This window comes from Ananas comosus, linkage group 7 (genome assembly GCF_001540865.1).
Source record: "Ananas comosus cultivar F153 linkage group 7, ASM154086v1, whole genome shotgun sequence".
NCBI classification, from domain to species: Eukaryota; Viridiplantae; Streptophyta; class Magnoliopsida; order Poales; family Bromeliaceae; genus Ananas; species Ananas comosus.
The window spans coordinates 12,692,899-12,706,921 of NC_033627.1; the positions used below are offsets into that span (position 1 = coordinate 12,692,899).

Sequence of the window (14,023 nt, forward strand, 5' to 3'; positions counted from 1 at the left end):
TGCAGTGGTATAACAATTTTATTTTTCTAATACTAAAAATTTAAAATAATGAACCAATAAGAGGGGGCAAAAATAGGATAAAATTTTTAATTATAGATTCCTCCTGTTTGCATCCCTAATTATATAATAATACTAAATATTCGAATTGGTTGTTTTAATTAATTTGAATGGGACATACGATTTACATATTATTTTTGAATGTATAAATAGTATTTTTCTTATATATTAACTCATTTTATGGTACGATATAAATATTTTCTTCTTTTGGGGCATAATTTTACAATCCTAGATGTAGTAAGAAAACCACAATTTTTTATAGTTTTTAACTACTAGAAAATAAATTAAAAAAATATATATATTCTATGTATCCACCATATTTACAGCTACAATTAAAAATCTTACGGGTGAGTAGAGTGGTCAACCCGAAATGATCGAACCCGACCCGACCAAACGGAGTTCGGATCCGCATCCGAATCAACCCGAAACCCGCTTATCCCTAATCCCGCTTTATCCCCTCCCTACACGGCCACACCTCTCTCTCGCTCTCGCTCTCTCTCTCTCTCTCTTCGTGGAGCAACAATGGCGACGCTCTCCTCGCTCTCTCCCTCTCTCCACTCCCATCCCCGCACATTGCCCTCTCCTTCTCCCTCCTCCTCCCCTTCGTTCCTCTCGCTTCTTCCGCGGAGACCGAAGCCGTTCTCGAGCCCTAGAGCGACCGCGAATGGCGCCGTACGAGGCGGCGCCGCCCCGGCGGCGGCGGCGGCGGCGGCGGAGTTCGTCCCCGACTCCTCCTCCGACGTGCTCACCATGTTCTTCAAGGCACGCTTCTTCTCTCCTCTCCCGTTTTTTCCTGCTCCGATTCTGAATTGGTATTTGTTTTCTAGGGTTGAATCGTAAAGTTTAACTCTATTCCATTAGCAATTTGGTCCGTGTAGTTTGATTTGGTAAGAAGAAAATGAGCCAAATTCAACTTTTTTTTTGGCACGTGTTAGGGAAATTTACTAACTTTTAGATAGTTACTGGTTGGTGTTCTTGAATCAAATCAACTGGGGTTTCTTTGATCAAATTTAAGTTTAGTGGATCAAAAACTGCATGCAATTAGGAAAAAAAAAGCAAAAAATTGGTGAATTGATGTGAGTTTTAACCCTTTTTGTTATTGTTGGTGTGTACCAGGCTGAGGGAACCATGGATGAATCAAATATCCCTGCTGTGTTCAAGGCTCTAGAAGTTCGTATCGCCACTGCTCAATTTCGCAATACTTGTTTGTTTAAAATTTTGAATATTTTGTTCAATGTGATCCTTATATTTGGGGCGGGTTTTGGATGTTGTTTTGCAGGGAACAGAGGGAATCAGTGATGTGGTGGTGCGGGTCGCGGACGGCGTCGCCAGTGTTGAGGTGAGAGTGGCTTCTTTTCGTCGCCACATTTATCCGAACCGCGTAAACTTTACATCAAGAATCAGTTTTGTTTCTTGGTTTTATGCTTAGAATGTTTGAAATTGTAGGATAGTTCACATGATTCAGCTGACAATATATATGTATATATGCATTAGGGTTTGCTTGAGTTGGATTCACATTGAGCAGCTCTTTTTGATTCTAATGAGGTTGAACACAAATAAGGAAAAACTCACCTTTCTAGACTTCTGAGTTGTAGAGTTTTGGTGATCGCGATAAATGTATCGCAATAAGTAGCTGTTGTTAGGAGATAATGCGGCGACCTGGCTACTAGCACTAATAACCAGTCGAACGGGCCCAAACTATCGGCCTAATTTGCTTTTAAGTCTAGTTATCAGTATTAGAGTTTCTAGTCTCTATACTTCCATTAGGGCGTCGCAGATTTTCACAAACTATCGGCCTAATATGCTTTTAAGTCTAGTTATTAGTATTAGAGTTTCTAGTCTTTACATTTCTGTTGGGGCGTCGCAGATTTTCTCTGTTAGGTCCAATTTTCAAGCCCACAATCGCTAGGCGGTGCGAGATCCATCTCACACTTTCGGCTAGCATACTGGCTTTGCTACCAAGTGTGACGATCTGGCCACTAGCACTAATAATTTGTCGGATTCAAATCATCAGACCAAAATGTTTAGACTCGGTTATTAGTATCAGAGTTTCTGGTCCTTGTATTTTCATGGGGCGTCACAGATACTACGAAATATTATTCGAAGATTCTCGTATGCTCGAAAATAAGATCGGACTAATGTTATTCTACACTTATAACCGATTAGCTTGTCTAATGTGGCACACATTTACTAGCAGCGGCCGATTCCATTTGTACTAAACCTGCTACTAATCGCTAGTTCCTCAGAAAATAATACGCGAATAGTACTTGAGCCCCAAGCATAGATGTCAGTGGTACGATATCCAATGCACCATCCTACATGATGTTTGTTTCTCGCAATCTTGCACTGATCCATATCTTTGAGGGTTCTGTTTGTAATCTCATTCTATATAGTAACTTATTCCTTAGCTTTGAATATGAGGTAAAAATTGTGTTTACCAGTTGTCGTATGTTATCAGATCAACAAATAAGTTTCGCGCAAATCAAAGTTCTTAATATATTCGAGACTGATCTTCTTGGTGCAGTTGACGAAGCAGACCACCGTGCAAGCTACAGGGGCGGCTTCGAGTCTGGTCGAGATCATACAAGGGTCAGGATTCAAGCTGCAAGCTCTGAATTTGAGTTTCGAGGATGAAGAAGATGCTGCAGACTAGTTTTGCATTGCGACCGATCTCCGGTTTTGTTGATGTCAAATTAATGCTATTTTCAACCCCTTTTTTTTTTCTTTTCATTTTAAATTTTTATTTATTTATTTATTTTACCTCCCTGTTGCCGTATATACTACTGTTTTGAATACCAGCCCTTTTGTATCCATCGAACTGGAAGTCTCTATGCTGCAGTTGCTTCTTGTACTGTTTATAAGTTGTAAAGATGATGGGAAAAAAAAAAATGAAAACTTATATATGTTGTTTATTTTAGTTTACAATTTAAAATTATGAAAATTGTTAAAATTTGTTTATTTTAATTTACAATTAGAAATTGTTTATTATTATAGTTTTTTTTTAAAAAAAAATTTCTATTTGTTGAGAGTGGGATTTGAACCCACGCCCTTTCGGACCAGAACCTTAATCTGGCGCCTTAGACCAACTCGGCCATCTCAACTTGGACAAACATGAACAATAACACATCTAATATAAACTTTATATCAGAAACAACGAGAAATAAAATCTCCTCTTGCTTTCAGCGAAATAAGGAATTTTTGGGAGAGATATTAATATTTTGGTTAATATTATTCGTATACAAGCTCCAATCGAGGCAACAAGGGTGCGCACGAGAGAGAGAGAGAGAGAGAGAGAGATTGATCTTTGATGTTGTTGTACAATTCGCATGCATGCAACACTCATGAATTGAAATAATAGTAAATTACATAAAGCCCCTTTATAAATATTTATTTTTATGTTTTTCCTTTATAATTTTCAAAAGTCTATATTTTACCTACTCAATATTTTAAGTTGTTGCATTTAATTCCTCTCTATCAGGGTTCTATTACTATTCTGTCAATTTCTTATAATTTATACTGAAAATACCCTTCAAAATAATTAAAATATATTAATATTTTTTTATAAAAGAAGTAAAGACAATTTGATTATTTTGCCATCTTCATTAACGTCGTTCCTCCTAATATTATTTAGAATTTTTAATATGACAAAGTATAGATTTTTGAAAGTCAAAAAAAATAAAAATAAAAAAGCAAATATTTCCAAAAAAATTTTCTATAATTTAGTCATATTAAAANTAGTCATATATATATATATATATATATATATATATTCATCATTGACCGGATTGTCGAAAGGCCCCATAATCTCTCATTCTAAGCTACCCTACTATAATTTGCATTCAAATTAAGAATTTTATCATTTTCTGCCTAATATAGAATTGGGTTTTGAAGGTGAGCGGTAGAGGGAAGAGCAACAATCTGACTGTTGCATTCAAAACTTTTTCTAAGACACGGGATTCACTCACTAAACCCCGTGAGGGGGGATCCAAACATATAACAAAATTGTGAACCAGACCAATTTTAATCCAATATGATCTTAAACTCCGCGAACCAAATATGCCCTTAGATGAAAACCAAGTGGGCAAAAATCCCTCCCGAGCAATTAATGAGCTGTCACTGTTTTGCCTAATATGTAAAAGGTATATTTGCAACTTGGTTCCCACTTGTAGTTTTTTTTTTTTTTTTTTTTTTTTCTTTTTTACATGTTGCTTGGACCATAGTTAGTTAATTCGGATTCGCCAAAAATTCGGTACGGATATAATACGGATAAAATTCGTCTTTTAATTTTTAAATTCGTTGAAAAATACGGCTAAAAAAAGGATTCGGTACACCAGAAACTTCAAAACTCAATTTTAGCTCTCTTAAAATCTCAATATATATAATCGTTAAATCGTTAAATTATATAAGGTTCTGGTTTTAATTTTTTATAATCTTTTTCTGATGTTACAATACAATAGTTTCTTTTTAGCATGAGAAAAAGATAATTTTGTTTGCAATACCTTCAAATCGCAGCTACTTTCATTTGATTACGTTTGCTAATTAAGGAATTTATATTAGTAGTTTCATTAGATAATTGATCACTAATAATAATCAATTAAATTAAATCCTTGCTTACTTGAGTTGAAGATGTGTTAAATTGCAAAATGTTTTTTTTTTTTTTTTTTTTTGAGCTGTGGAACACCAGTGTATAGACCCGGTGCACCATGAAAATAATTTCTTGGCACACAAACGAATCGTGTTCCAAGTTTGAAGGAAACAGTAACCTCGACGTGGCCTTAAATAGCACCACATGGAGAATAGGGAGTAGTTATTGCATGCACCCGGTGTATCCGCACGATTCATGCACCACACTCAATATTTGGCCATTCAATTTTTTTTTTTTTTTTTAAATCCTAAAACCTATAACATTAGGGTCATTGGATTAGATGTAACTATAAATGTACTATAATTTAACCATGGAATAGTAATAGCTATATATATCTTGTTTGGTCAGATGCAGCAAAAAATAATAATGACTATATATATGAAGTGGCGAGATTATCCCTCATTGCTGCAACTGAAATTGCCGCCAATTTATAATCAAACAGTCCCAAAAATCATCAGTATATGTTGTTCGATTAATAATACGGAAAAGAAAAATTCAAACAATGTCTTTCGAGTATCACTTAACACATCTAATGAATTAAATTCTGATTTTGCACCTTCATAATAATAGGGTTTAAGTTAAGAAGTGGTGCATGCACTAAAACTAGAGAGAGAAAAGAATATATCCCTCTCTCCCACATGAGCAAATTTTATCCATTCTCAATCAATTATCAAAGCCAAAAAAAAAAAGCAATTTAAGAAGCACTTTTAAAATATCACATTCAATGATGTAAGATGGCTTGTCACCCATGTGAAGTTTAAAAAGAAGATTATTAAACCCCTTAGTAATAACATATGCTTAAACACACATGGCCACCTCATATGCAACATGCATATATAAACCCTAGCCAACTCACTCTTATCCTTTGCTCTTCTGTGTTAGCTTAATTTTTAAGCTCTTTTTCTATGGCTTTTAATGCCCTAATAATCAAACCCTAGTACTTAATTATATATATCTATATCACCAGTGTTATTCCTACTTTGACCACCTACTTAAGATTCCAACCTTACAGATATTGCAGGTGGAGAACATGCAGGTAGAGGTAGTTTAGTTGTCTTATTTGTGGTTGCACAGTTATACTAAAGTTACATGTGGCTTAAAACAATGATTAATACCGGTCGCAACCACGTTAACGAGATATAAATGATGGGTTTTCGTTGCTTAATCATTGCTAGATTCTGCAATGGCTATTTAGATCATCACCTCATCCTGGGGCAAAGAACACTCTAGTCACAAACAAGGGAGAGAGGAGCTGCAACACTGGTAATGACTCATTAAACTTATTACGAGCATGGTTATATGTATGCGCGTATGTATATGGATCTATCATGCTGACACATATTGTTGTTGGTTGTTATTTCATGATGATCAGATGAAGTAGTGAAGTACCTTCGAGACGACGAATCGGACGGCGGAGAGGAGGATGATGATGATGATGAGGAGGAGGAGAGTGAGGAGAGCAAAAGCAGGGCTTGGTTTTATAGTACTTTGCACCTGAAGTGCATATACAACACAATCACTAGTTACAATTTGTTGCATAGTTTTAAGATTACTGGAGTAAGGAAAATGGGACACAAGGGTGAGGGTGTTACTGTAGGGTGCAAAGTCCTACCCATTTGCGACGCGGTCTCGGCGACCGGGCCCAACGGCGCGGACAGCGGCGGAGAGGGTTCGTCGGAGAAGGAGGCCGGGCGTAGTGGGGAGAGGCGGCGTGCGCTGTCGCGGATGAAGGAGCTCATCAAGTGGGCAGCAGCAGCTAAGTCCCACAAAGTTGGTAGCAAAGCATGGAAGGTAAAGAGATTGATATAATTAGCAACACAGTTAGCAACTCATTTGTTTTGATTTGAATGAATTTCGGTGAAATTAGCAACTCAGTTAGCTGTTGATCATCAATTATAATATTTCCACACAATCTCTTAAGGAAAAATAGTTATAGCCGTAACGGTTTATATGTCTCAACAATTATAATAAAATATTTTCATACATAAGTCACTAATTAGAAGTTGTTAATCGCACTAAACTATTTATATGTCATGCAATAATTTCTCCTAAAAGAAATTAATAAACCTTTAACTAACCTTTCTAAGCTTGACATAGCATTCTCTTTTCTTGTTGAAGATCTTGTACTTCAAAAGCAGAGCATCACTTAAGGACCCACTTGATGACCATATGAGCTCGAACTCGAGCAAGATCAGCTTCCGGTGGGACGTCGGCAGCTGCTCGTCGACGTCGACGGTGTATTCACCGTTGTCAGCGTTCGCATCCACAGCGCGAACCACACATATGATAGTGAAGAGCTGCTCCAACCTCTCAGTTGCTCTGCAAAGCACAGAGTGTGATGATCTCAGAAACTCATGCAGCCTAAACACTGAGGGGGGGTGTGTCAGAACAGGGCAGTGGATCACTACAGATTCTGATTGTAAGTTCTCTTCATACATAAAATATTAACCTTTTTAGGAGGTTTTATATATCCATTCTCTACAAAAATAATCAATCAACAAAACAAACTGAGTTTTTCGAAGCAATCTACCATTCAGACTATTTCAGTGACTAATGGTGTGGTTTATTTTTTGAAGGACACATATAAGATACATTGTTTTACAAGGCTTACTATGATGGATACATTTCATTTCTCTAAAATGCGACAAAATTAATTTCTAACAACAAATTTAACAAATTTGCAGTTGTGGTGCTGGAGCTATGAAAAGGAAATGAAGGAAACTGGGTGTGCTAAAATGATCTCTCTCTGGAACAATTGGCAACAACCATTCCTCATGGTGGAAACAATGGAAAATTGAAACAACAAATCAAAATGGGAGGATATTAACTAAGCATCAAGCAGAGTACGATGAATGTAAATCTCCTATGAAGGGTTTAGACAATAATGCAATTCTAAAATTAGCACTTGGATAAAGCTTGGTACCATGAAACATTAGTTCAGTAGAGTGACAAATGCAAACTAATCCAAACTCATAATTTATTCTAATTTCGAATCGAGGGAACCTTTAAGGCTCTCCTTGTTAGTTTGTCCTCTTTGGTGCTGGGCATAAAATAGCAAACCACCTTCGGCTTTTGGAGAAAGCGGTTGTTTCACATGGTGGCAGAGTACAATCCTGAATTCAAACCTCATCAAGCCCATCTATTAAATCGACAAAACAAAAACAAAAACTTCGCTCATTCGGTTCCGAAGTCCACCTCGTGCATCTATTTATAATCTCGGGTCGAATATTGAGAAGTTAATAACTATTGAGTATAAATAGCAAAATAGCCAGTATGTGAGAAGAACTGAGAGCTCTTGCAAAAATAGCTTTGTAATGCACTAATTTCTCAAAAGAAAGCTACTTCAGTAATTATTTGAGTCTGATCAGATTCAAGGATTACATGATTTAAAGCAAGCCAAACAGAGAAAAGATCGAGCCAAAATAATTATCAATATAAACCTAATTTCAAATTAGAAATTACATTTTTTTTTTATTTTTTTATTTTTTTCAGGATTCAGGTAGAGGTGTTGAATACACACAAATAAGATTATATAGGACTGCAGTTAAATTTGATCAGATTAGATAAAATGTGATTCAATTAAGATATATGAACCAGATCGAACTCATTCAAACTATTACTGCAATAGTACAGATCTTACACAGTCATAATATAGTTGGTGGATCTCGATCCTGTTTGTAAATCATAATAAATGTGATACAAAACGAAGTTAGAGTACAATGATTGATACCACTTACTTAAATGAAGGTATGAATTCAAAGACACCCTTTTATTTCTGACCTACATGTACTTAGAAATAAGAATGCTGCCGAACCTCGCAAAAGAGCCACCGTGAATTATGAGTGCCGCAAAATTTTAACCCGCGAAGCTACGGTTTTTTCATCGAGTCCATAAAGTGAATCGATCAGGTGCATTCTAAGCGAGGCCGGTCCTTTCGCCATTTCCATCCCTAGCTCTCCAGCCAGGCCAAAGATGGAGAGAGCACAAGCAGTTGCTTCCAAAGTGTTTGTTGGATCTACAGCAACAAAGGCCGCGATGAGGGCTGTGACCGCGCATCCTGTTGCAGTGATCTTCCGCATCATGGGCACCCCATTGTGCGCACCGATCACGTTCTGTCCATCGGTGATAAAATCGACAGCTCCTGATACTGCGACAACCGCACCACTGGAAAGTGCCAATGACTTGGCAGCTTCCACGGCATCAATTGACTCATGGGAGCTGTCGACTCCCTATTTATCCATACAAGCAAATTGAAAGTGATAAACAGTAAGAAAAGAATTCATGTAGATGCTAAATTGCTAATTAGCGAAACATATTTACGAAAGTACTAAAGTTCTATTGTGCTGAAATTACTTGTGTTTAGCATGCTTCACAATTGTTTAACAAAGAAAAGGGATCCTGTAAGCTTGTTGTTTACTTTTTTAATCAATCATGAATATTGATTTTGTCTAGATTACTTTGGACAATTTTATATTATGTCATAGTTATTAATAAAGTTCCCCTCAAATGCTGTCCTGGAAGAAAACAACCCATTGAACTCCCAGATGCAAAGGTGGCAATTATATCAGGAATATCACCAATCATATAAACTAAGTTCCTCTGTGGGTATAGTTCTTTTATGTCAAAAGCTGCAACACTCTTTTTTATAAGCTATTCATATACAGGATATAATTCTTTTATGTCCAAACCTACTTATTGTATAGGCCAATTGCACTTTATGACCCTATGGTAGTGGCTAAAAGTTTAGGGTGTTTAGTATTTTGCTTATGTATGGTTGCTGTTCTGGTTTTCCATAACGACCTGTTGTTTACATGCTGTTGAAAAGGGTGTACTAAAAGGCACAGAGGCGAAACAGTAAAAGCAAGAAACAAGATATACAACAGCGACAGTGGTACTTTGTAACTATCTTCAGTAGTTATTAATGTTTCAATGAGACTGATTGCTATTGTGTTTACTTCAGAACAAAAACCACAGGGTAGTTAATTGCCGCACTTTGAACCGCAGCGTAAGCAGGTGTAAACGCCCTATACCACGGGGGAAATTTTTTAAAGTTTTCGTAAGGAAAATATCTTTCTTAGATAATATGCATCTAAGAATGCTAAATGCAGGAAGCTAAATAGAACCAAGCAGAAATATAAGACGCTGTGTTGGTGCTCACCATAAACCAATGAATAAGCAAGGCAGCAAACCACTCTCAAACGGATTGATTTTCAACACCTCTCTCATTAATTCAAAGGATATACTAAATATAACTACAAAGCTCCAAGTTTTAAATATTTTTATTTTGAATAAAACCATAGGGTGATTCCCTATGTATAATATGTCAAAGATTTTAACTTGACATAAGTATAACTTACGAAAAAATTCAAAATTATTGTAGTTTAAAGTACATCAAAGTGCTTAATTGCTCCCCTCACTAAACCAAACCATATAGCTAAGTTTCCCTGAAGAACATATTCGAGAACATTTCACTTTATTCATATTGTTCGCATAGCAACTTATTCACTCTGATGGAAAGAACATGTTTTTGCCTTTACATTGGAAATCTGGGAATACAAGGGTTTGAACATATCTAATTTTGGTATCTGATAGATAGTTCACAAAACAAGCATCTTAAACAAGACAGCACTCGTGCATAAACTCAACAGCCTAATAGACAGTAACATGATATATACATAGCAACTAATGAATTTCGATACAAAGAACTCATCTTCATTACCTTTGCATCACGAATCCGGGAATATAAGGGTTTAATAAAATACATTTAATTTTGGTATCTGATTTCTAGTTCATAAAACAAGCAACAATTCTCTCACACACACCTCATAGACACTAAAATGATACATAAAGCAACTTATGGATTCCCACACAAAGAACTCACCTTTATTACCTTTGCATTGCAATCCGGGAATATAAGGGTTTAAAGAATAATATATAAAATTTTGGTATCTGATTGAGCATCTTAAACGAAAAACCACTCACGCATAAACTCAAACACCTCGTAGCTAAAATGATACATAAAGCAGCTTATGGATTCTCACACACAAAGAACTCACCTTTATTACGTTCACATTGCAATCCGGGAATATAAAGGGCTTAAAATTTTGGTGTCTGATGGAGCATCTTAAACGAAAAACTACTCACGCATAAACTCAAACACCTAGTAGACACTAAAATGATACATAAAGCAGCTTATGGATTCTCATACAAAGAACTCATCTTTATTAGCTTTGCATTGTGAAACGGGGAGTATAAGGATTTAAAGAATAATACATTTAATTTTGGTGTCTGATTGAGCATCTTAAACGAAAAATCACTCACGCATAAACTCAAACACCTAATAGACAGACACTAACATGACATAACACAGCATCTTATGAACTCCGGTACAAAGAAGGAATCTTTATTACCTTTGCGTCGCGGATCCGGGACGCGGACGCGAGGGCGATGATCTCGGAGGGGTTCCCCCTCACGACTGTGGGGCGGAGGGCGAGGAGGCCGAGGCACGCGTCCATGCGGAACTCGGAGGCGGAGGCGGCGACGGGGTCGAGGACCCAGGGGCGGCCGGCGTCGGCGGCGGCGGCGGCGGCGGCGCGCATGGCAGGGAGCCAGGGCTCGGAGAGGGTGCCGACGTTGACGACGAGGGCGGCGGCGCGGGGGGCGAACTCGGGGACCTCGCGGAGGGAGTGGACCATGGCGGGGGAGGCCCCCGCGGCGAGGAGCGCGTTGGCGACGAGGTCCATGGAGACGAGGTTGGTGATGCAGTGCACGAGCGGGGCGCTGCGCCGCACGCGCTCGAGGAGCGCCCACGCCGCCGCTCCGCACTCCATGCTCGCCGCGCGCGCGCACGGTTTGTGAATTGTGTGTGGCCGTGTGGGTGGTGGAGAGCGAGGAAGAGGCGGCGAAATTAATAACAAAAAAACCTTTAAAAAAAAAAAAAGAAGAAAAAGGTTATGTTTTGGCATAGTGGTAATTAACGAGAAAACTTCGAGCTGCCACGTCAGCAGTGTGAATAATAGCAGTGACGTGGTCAACAAAATCTGAAAAGATATTATTGTTTTATATAAAATATTAAAAAATATATATTTTTTTAAATAAGTTTAGAATTTTTTTCTAAATAATAAAGATGTAAAATTTTTAGTCCTCATACCATGCTGGGCCATACCCACCTGGCGCGCTCATTCGACGACACGCTCGTGGCCGTGCACAGCACGGCCTATTTATTTTACATCTATACTATATATAAAAGCGTATAAGAATTCCGACAATGACAGACAAAATCTAAAACTATTATATATATATATATATATATATATATATATAGAATTAGGCTACTATACTATCTATAGTACGGGAGTTCCCGTACTATAGTGTTGTTTTCGTTCTTAGGGCGTTCAAATCAACGATCCACACCGTTAAATATGATCTAGGGTATATGAAGTTCTTAGGAATAAAATTTTAGTTCTTTTCGATATCGTTTACTTAGTAAATAAATTATGTCAAAATGGACGGTGGGAATTGAATACTCTTTAAAATTTGAGCATAGGACTTTTAAATTCAAGATCAAGAATGTTAACCTTAATCTATATAGTTTAAAGAATTTTCTATCAAAATTTGAAGAAATTTAGATTCTTCTACACCGTTAAACTCCAAACTCGTCATAATAGCCATTGAAATTTGACAATTTTGAAATGTTTTGATCATAAAGTAAACTATGTCGAAAAAATATAAAATTTTATTTCTAAAAACGTTAAATACCCTAGATCAATTTTAACGGTGTGGATCGTTGATTTGAACGCCCGAAGATCGAAAACAATACTATAGTACGGGAGCTCCCGTACTATAGATAGTATAGTAGCCGGACTCTATATATATATATATATATATATATATATATATATTAACCCAAATACAATTTAAACTATTTTAAATAACAAATAACTATATATATTTATATATAATTATGAAACTAATATTAAAAATTTTAAATAAATATTCAAACTTTTTTTAAAAAAAAGAAAATAAAAATTGGCCTGGCCCAAACCTGCCTGGGCCTCCAGAGAGGCCTTGTGAGGCCTCGGAAAAGCCGGCCTGACATGACATGGCATAAATTTTTATACCTTTTTATGCGGCATATATAGTTTGTTTATACTTTACTATTCTATAGTTTAAAATATAACACTTTAATTAAATGTTATTGTATTATATTTTGTAGGAGTTTGTTGCTTAAATATTACTAATTATGTAATCTTTTAAGAGGCACATAAGATCGTTTTTGCGTTTCATCTTCAGAAGCCTCTAAATCTCATATTTTCAATTAAAATAACACTAACATATTCCATATATAGGAAAGCACCATTCCAACAGTTTTTGTAGAAGATGAACGGTTATATAACTGTTGTAATCCAAATATCCAAAACTGCCAGCGAAAATCCAAAGTCTATGAGCAACCCTCGGATTCACCTTGTATTTATGTGAGAAATTTTCTATATATTAGAGGGTGTGCTCAATGTATAATTATCTATAAATAGGAAGATGAGTGAGGTCAAGGGAGAGTGTATATGTAATATTTGCTTTTAAATTATATATAAACTACTTAGTTTTTACAAAACCGCGATCCTCCTCTCTTGTTTTCTTCTTCCTTGCACTTAGTCTTTGAGGCCACGGAGATCCGCGCTAGCAAGATTGAGACAGACTTGCCCATTTTTTAGCAGGAAGACGGATGCCCCGTGGGCTTTGACAAGCAAAAAAACTAAGTCCGTGACATAACACTCTAAACTTTTCATTATTCATTCACTTAAATGCATGATTGCTAGGACTCAAAAATATGACCAACCAAATGGAAAAGCAATTTCAGAAGGTGGGTAACACAAAAGCACTTAATTTCAAAACAACCAAGTTGACAAGCACCTCCCCACTAACACCACCCAAAAGTACAAAAAAGGATACATATATATACACATATATCCAACCATTAAACAAAATTCATGCATCACCTAATTAAACACACCAATTAGGGTTTCCAACATGCATGACCCAAAAGAGAGCCTCTCACATGGGGACCAAAAGAATATTACCCTTTTAAATTTGAAGAGGGGGAGAGAAAAAATTTTTAAATCAAATCATGCCCAATAATGACATATTAAGTTAATTAAAGAAAGAGAGAGAGAGAGAGAGAGAGAGAGAGGAGAAAATAAAGGAAGGAGCATAGTAAGAGCCTTTCACATGGTTTTTTTTTTCTTGTTTATCTTTTTTGGTTTTTTTGAATATAAGTGGTTCTACCACATGTGTGCACATGTGGGACAGTGGTAGTGGAGGTTG

The 14,023-nt window shown here is 36.7% G+C and overlaps 3 protein-coding genes and 1 non-coding gene across 6 annotated transcripts; 2 read left to right on the forward strand and 2 right to left on the reverse strand.

Moving 5' to 3' along the window:
• Positions 548–2,969, forward strand: LOC109712452. Its single transcript, XM_020236019.1, has 4 exons — positions 548–819; positions 1,174–1,227; positions 1,337–1,396; positions 2,582–2,969. Exons 1-4 carry the CDS (start codon positions 580–582, stop codon positions 2,708–2,710), a joined length of 483 nt encoding a protein of 160 aa, XP_020091608.1. The 5' UTR covers positions 548–579; the 3' UTR covers positions 2,711–2,969.
• On the reverse strand, positions 3,078–3,158 carry TRNAL-AAG. The gene has a single exon. It is a non-coding gene; the product is annotated as a tRNA-Leu (tRNA).
• On the reverse strand, positions 5,144–11,618 carry LOC109713476 (hydroxyethylthiazole kinase). Of its 3 annotated transcripts, XR_002217108.1 has the most exons (6): positions 11,113–11,618; positions 8,517–8,931; positions 7,706–7,841; positions 6,781–7,021; positions 6,315–6,458; positions 5,144–6,196 (listed from the first exon to the last, which is right to left on the reverse strand). XR_002217108.1 is itself a non-coding variant. In XM_020237578.1 (2 exons), exons 1-2 carry the CDS (start codon positions 11,530–11,532, stop codon positions 8,539–8,541), a joined length of 813 nt encoding a protein of 270 aa, XP_020093167.1. In that variant the 5' UTR covers positions 11,533–11,618; the 3' UTR covers positions 8,288–8,538. The 3 variants fall into 3 exon arrangements, 1 of the variants encoding a protein (XP_020093167.1); XR_002217109.1 differs by lacking the exon at positions 7,706–7,841; XM_020237578.1 differs by lacking the exons at positions 5,144–6,196; positions 6,315–6,458; positions 6,781–7,021; positions 7,706–7,841 and having other exon boundaries at positions 8,288–8,931.
• Positions 6,195–7,697, forward strand: LOC109713478. Its single transcript, XM_020237579.1, has 3 exons — positions 6,195–6,493; positions 6,821–7,121; positions 7,387–7,697. Exons 1-3 carry the CDS (start codon positions 6,269–6,271, stop codon positions 7,404–7,406), a joined length of 546 nt encoding a protein of 181 aa, XP_020093168.1. The 5' UTR covers positions 6,195–6,268; the 3' UTR covers positions 7,407–7,697.

What these genes read in the sequence shown, in the direction of transcription:
- LOC109712452 (XM_020236019.1), top strand. Translation starts at nt 580, where the DNA reads ATGGCGACGCTCTCCTCGCTCTCTCCCTCTCTCCACTCCCATCCCCGC. An exon ending in TGCTCACCATGTTCTTCAAG is followed by an intron (nt 820 to 1,173) that starts GCACGCTTCTTC and finishes GGTGTGTACCAG; the next exon opens with GCTGAGGGAACCATGGATGA. An exon ending in ACGGCGTCGCCAGTGTTGAG is followed by an intron (nt 1,397 to 2,581) that starts GTGAGAGTGGCT and finishes TTCTTGGTGCAG; the next exon opens with TTGACGAAGCAGACCACCGT.
- LOC109713478 (XM_020237579.1), top strand. Translation starts at nt 6,269, where the DNA reads ATGGGACACAAGGGTGAGGGTGTTACTGTAGGGTGCAAAGTCCTACCC. An exon ending in TTGGTAGCAAAGCATGGAAG is followed by an intron (nt 6,494 to 6,820) that starts GTAAAGAGATTG and finishes TTCTTGTTGAAG; the next exon opens with ATCTTGTACTTCAAAAGCAG. An exon ending in GATCACTACAGATTCTGATT is followed by an intron (nt 7,122 to 7,386) that starts GTAAGTTCTCTT and finishes ACAAATTTGCAG; the next exon opens with TTGTGGTGCTGGAGCTATGA.
- LOC109713476 (XM_020237578.1), bottom strand. Translation starts at nt 11,532, where the DNA reads ATGGAGTGCGGAGCGGCGGCGTGGGCGCTCCTCGAGCGCGTGCGGCGC. An exon ending in CCCGGATCCGCGACGCAAAG is followed by an intron (nt 8,932 to 11,112) that starts GTAATAAAGATT and finishes ATGGATAAATAG; the next exon opens with GGAGTCGACAGCTCCCATGA.